This window comes from Haliotis cracherodii, unplaced genomic scaffold, assembly GCF_022045235.1.
Source record: "Haliotis cracherodii isolate W230 unplaced genomic scaffold, xgHalCrac1.p SCAF_4, whole genome shotgun sequence".
Lineage (NCBI taxonomy): Eukaryota > Metazoa > Mollusca > Gastropoda > Lepetellida > Haliotidae > Haliotis > Haliotis cracherodii.
The window spans coordinates 53214557-53218999 of NW_027266297.1; the positions used below are offsets into that span (position 1 = coordinate 53214557).

At 40.3% G+C, this 4443-nt stretch overlaps 1 protein-coding gene across 1 annotated transcript; it reads left to right on the forward strand.

Moving 5' to 3' along the window:
* LOC139479128 (scavenger receptor class F member 1-like) lies at nucleotides 1-4443 on the forward strand. The gene is made up of 5 exons (XM_071261902.1): nucleotides 1-43; nucleotides 635-669; nucleotides 1408-1456; nucleotides 1796-2641; nucleotides 2833-4443. Exons 2-5 carry the CDS (start codon nucleotides 661-663, stop codon nucleotides 2907-2909), a joined length of 981 nt encoding a protein of 326 aa, XP_071118003.1. The 5' UTR covers nucleotides 1-43; nucleotides 635-660; the 3' UTR covers nucleotides 2910-4443.

The window sequence follows — 4443 nt, forward strand, 5'->3', positions numbered from 1 at the left end:
CGGCTGTCAGTCGGTATCTGCGCTGGTTGAATATGAGAATCGGGTAAGGCTATTCAGTTCTTATCCTCCGTTTAATATGTAATCATTTTTAAACTACGTACTGAAATTATTCTAAAAGCATTGAATGATTTACAAATATTAATAACTGTAGATCTTCATATGACGTACATTCTGTTATCTGGAATATTTAATGTACCTGTTTATATGTGTACAATGTATAATATTTATGCTTTTCTTGTTCCGAAAGACAGTGAGATAGCCTAGAAGTCCCGGGTTCGATTCCCCACATGGTTACAATTTTCTGGGCCACTTTCTGGTGTCTCCCGAAGTGATATTCCTTGAATATTGATACAAGCGGCATAAAACCACACTCATGCACTCTTCGTTCAGATACAGCTCTAAACCTATGGTGATATATCTATCGGAGGAAGCAGCTTGAGAAACCTGGGATATGTGCGAGTTATGAAAATGACATGTGATTAGCGTGAACAAGAAAATGTAAATTATTCGTTCTTGTATTTCGCATATGCTATATAAGTGAGGTTAATTCATGTAGCAAGTGTCTCCGCTAATTAATTACTTCAATTGTAAATGCTGTGATTATATGCTATCCGATGTCTGTCTGTACTTGCAGAACGAGCCAGACCTTTGTGTCACAAGATGTATAAGGTAGGTACAGGTCTGTCAAATAGAGCCATTATAGCACTGGCAAACAATCTCACATTGCAGAAGAGCGCGCAGCCATGTGCTTTACGACCTTAGTTCTGTCAACATGGCAGTTGCTCGGGACGTGAAGTAGATTATAGTTATGCAGATGTCGCCCTTGACTACCGAATGCTTAATAGTTTAGTGTTTGCTCTCATTCGTTAACTGAGGTAACTGTAAGACGTGTTTAGTGTATTGAAGTTGCGTTTAAGAGAAGCAATTATACCACCCTTTTATTGTATATCAATGTCAAAGTAACATGTTTTATTGGCCTGTTTACTTGCGTTGGTCACTGCTATGTTATGAGTGAGTGAGTGAGTGAGTGAGTATGCATTTAGCAATATTCCAGCAATATCACGGCGGGGGACACCAGGAATGGGGAATCGAACCCGGGGCTTCGGCGTGACGAAAGGTCCGAAAAGGTGACCCGGCCGCCCCTGCTGTGTTATGGTTTGAAATATATGTATCATGTTGTTGATCACAAATATTAATTGTATTTTTGTATAATAAAATATCAATGATTGTACATGGCTTATTCCTCATTAAACCGCAATTCACTTCCAAACTTGCCCACGGTTTCCTTTCCCTCTAGTGCATAGAATTGTGTGAATCAACGGACACACGATCCCAACAGAGACACCTTGAACTAGATTCGCGATTACATTCATGGCTTCTACTTCATGAAACTTTTTTTTATTTCAGAATACACCTGTCATTCCGGCCTGTGTGTTGATCATTCAGCTTGTCAGTTGTAAGTTGATTTTAGCCTTGACGCGGGTAAGTTGATCAAATAGCTATTTTGAGAGAGACTGAATACATAAAGGGATTAAATTGTTCCAGAACAACCTGAAAAAATAAATTGTTCGCTGGGTGTGCTGGATGGACCGGGAAAAATGAACTGTTCTTCTCCTTTCCTGTCTCTAAACAAATCCACCGCTTACCTCGCATACTATCAAATGATAAGGTCCTACGTCCAGTATCAAAGAGTGAAAAACGTTAGACAATGGAAATCATGTATGCAGAATATTTTACTTTTTGTGTGTTCAACTCATGATGCGCTTGGTTGAAGATGTTTGCATGATTTTTGCAGATCGAACCAGTGCGAACCTCTGCGATGACTCTAGATGTAGTTCATGTGATTCTGGCAGATGCAGTGAGTGCTTGTATGGGTACTGGGGGCCCCAGTGTAACAACGACTGTACTAGCTGCTGGTTGGCGGGCTGCCATAAACACACTGGGCGCTGTCACCAATGTCTTCCTGGCTGGTATACCGAGGACTGTGACACACTCTGTCCCAGTACCTGTCGTCTTAGCTACGACAACTTGAGAAACTGTGACCGGAGCAGCGGCAAGTGTCTGGAAGGATGCAGAGAGGGATGGTGGGGGGCCACCTGTAACATGACGTGCAGTCCAGGATGTAAGAGCAAGGCGTGCTACCAGGAGGACAGTGTCTGCATATCGGATTGCATGGAAGGGTGGCGTGGACCTAAATGTGACTGCTCGGACACATATAACTGCCGGAATGGTAGGTGCTTGTCCGGTCGTTGTACTGGTGGCTGTAAGGACGGTTGGACTGGCGAGACATGTACATATAAATGCAGCTTAAACTGCCTGACGTGCCACCAGTCCACAACTCAATGTTCCAGTTGCAAAGAAGGTTTGTATGGCCCCGACTGCATGTCCGAGTGTACAACGAACTGCGTGGACAATAAATGTAGCATGGCAGGACACTGTATTAATGGCTGCATCAGTGGATTCCAGGGCAGTAAATGCGAGACAGCGTGTCCCTACAGATGCCGTGACTGTGACCAAGATACGGGCAACTGCAAGATATGCTATACTGGATGGAGGGGACTCCAATGCAAAGAAATTGTTTCTGGCAGTTTGACAATAGATCAGTCTGTCACTGATACAACCAACCGACCATATAAACAAGGTCAGTACATTGTCTAAGGCATGTTTCTTGTAAATCTGACCTGAAAAAGTGTATGCTTATCTCAGTATGGAATAATGTGTTGTTGTGTTTAGTTCTTTAAAGTGAGTCTAAATCCATATTCTGTTACAATCTGGTAAACAATAACTATTTGTCAAGATATATACTGGTGCTTTGTTTTCTGGGGTCTGCAGATTCATCGAGTGGCTGTGCAGAGGTTAAACTAGCAACATGTGCGATGGTGTTGATGTCATCAGTTGTCTTCGAATGATACGAAGGGATAACGCCGTGGAACTTTGGACTTGTAACTATTGGCATTTGTATAAGATGTTATGTGCAACAAGTAGGAACAACAACTAGGAATCAAAAGACTGAGGAAGTTGATTGATTAAACAAAAACATGTTTGTAGAGATATAAATGAAGCGTTTTCATTTTGCTGCATTTTATTCATGTAAAAATAATGCATTATATCTAAACAGAATACATTTCGCCGCTGTTAAGTTATTTCATGATCAACGTAAGTACTTATCTTTATTTCTGATTTGCCGTCTTATTTACAATTAAACGTCTCCGGTCCATGTTCGATGAAGGTATACATGTACGGTCTTGGTCACTTGCTTATTTGCAAAATATGTCCTTGAATATCCCCTTCCAATCAATTCAATTCAGTTCAATTTATTTACTGGAAAACCAAGAAAGGGCACATTCCGCTTTCTGAGATTTGAACAATTTGTTCAATTTGTACATATTTGGCCATTCATAGATCATTTCTTAGGGAATGTCAATAGTTCGTTGCTGGAGAAGAGCTCCGGGGTAGAATAGGTCTTCAACAACCAATGCTTGCGGTAAAAGGCGACTATGTTTTTCGTTAGAGGCGACTAAGGCTCGGTAGTCAGGTTCGCTGACCTGGTTGATGCATGTCATCGTATTCCATTTGCGTTGATCGATGCTCATGATGTCAATCACTGGACTGTCTGGTCCAGACACGGTTATTTACAGACCACCGTCATATGGTTGGAATATTGCCGAGTGCGGCGTTAAACAATAAGCAAACAAACAAAGATAGTGAAACTCAGCCCCAACAGCCTGAGAGTTACATAGTGTACACACTCGCTCCACTCTCGAAAGGTGGTTTCATAGGGCAACTTATGGTTATCAGCCATGGTTATTTGAGAACAGGATAGTATACATTTTGGGGCAATAAGAGATACGTTTCTAAAAATCAGGTTTCTTTAAGTTGTTTGTAGTACAAATGATCAACAATCTCTATAGGCTATTCACCTAACATGAATGAAGATTTTGTGTTTTTAGCAGGCATACTTCCAAAAATAATTGCTTTGGTTTCCACAAAGTTCAGTATTCATGAAATGCATCAAGTGATTTTTGTAACTCAACTGGATCATCACTGAACAAAACAGCGCCATCCTCATCCTCATCCTCCTCCTCCTCCTCATCATATAACGATAATATTATACTTTAGTCAGAGCAGTATGTCATTGACTTCCTTATATTCTTGATTCACAACTGATGCATTCTTGTTTGAGTGATTTTTACCTTGAGTTTGTTGCAATTTTATTATGTTTAGCATTATTTTTGGCTCTATGATTTGTCTTTTTGTTCAAACAGTTAATTGTTTTGGGGTGATTAATAGCAGCTTCAGATATAATATGAGTGTAACTTTACAAATTGTAACATCAGGGATGATATGATGGGCTAACTTATCAACACATCATCATAATATACTTGATTTTCATCCTTATTATTACCATTATCATCAGGAATATGTAGTTGCAAAAATGTGAAA

What these genes read in the sequence shown, in the direction of transcription:
- LOC139479128 (XM_071261902.1), top strand. An exon ending in GATCATTCAGCTTGTCAGTT is followed by an intron (nt 1,457 to 1,795) that starts GTAAGTTGATTT and finishes TGATTTTTGCAG; the next exon opens with ATCGAACCAGTGCGAACCTC. An exon ending in CAACCGACCATATAAACAAG is followed by an intron (nt 2,642 to 2,832) that starts GTCAGTACATTG and finishes TGGGGTCTGCAG; the next exon opens with ATTCATCGAGTGGCTGTGCA.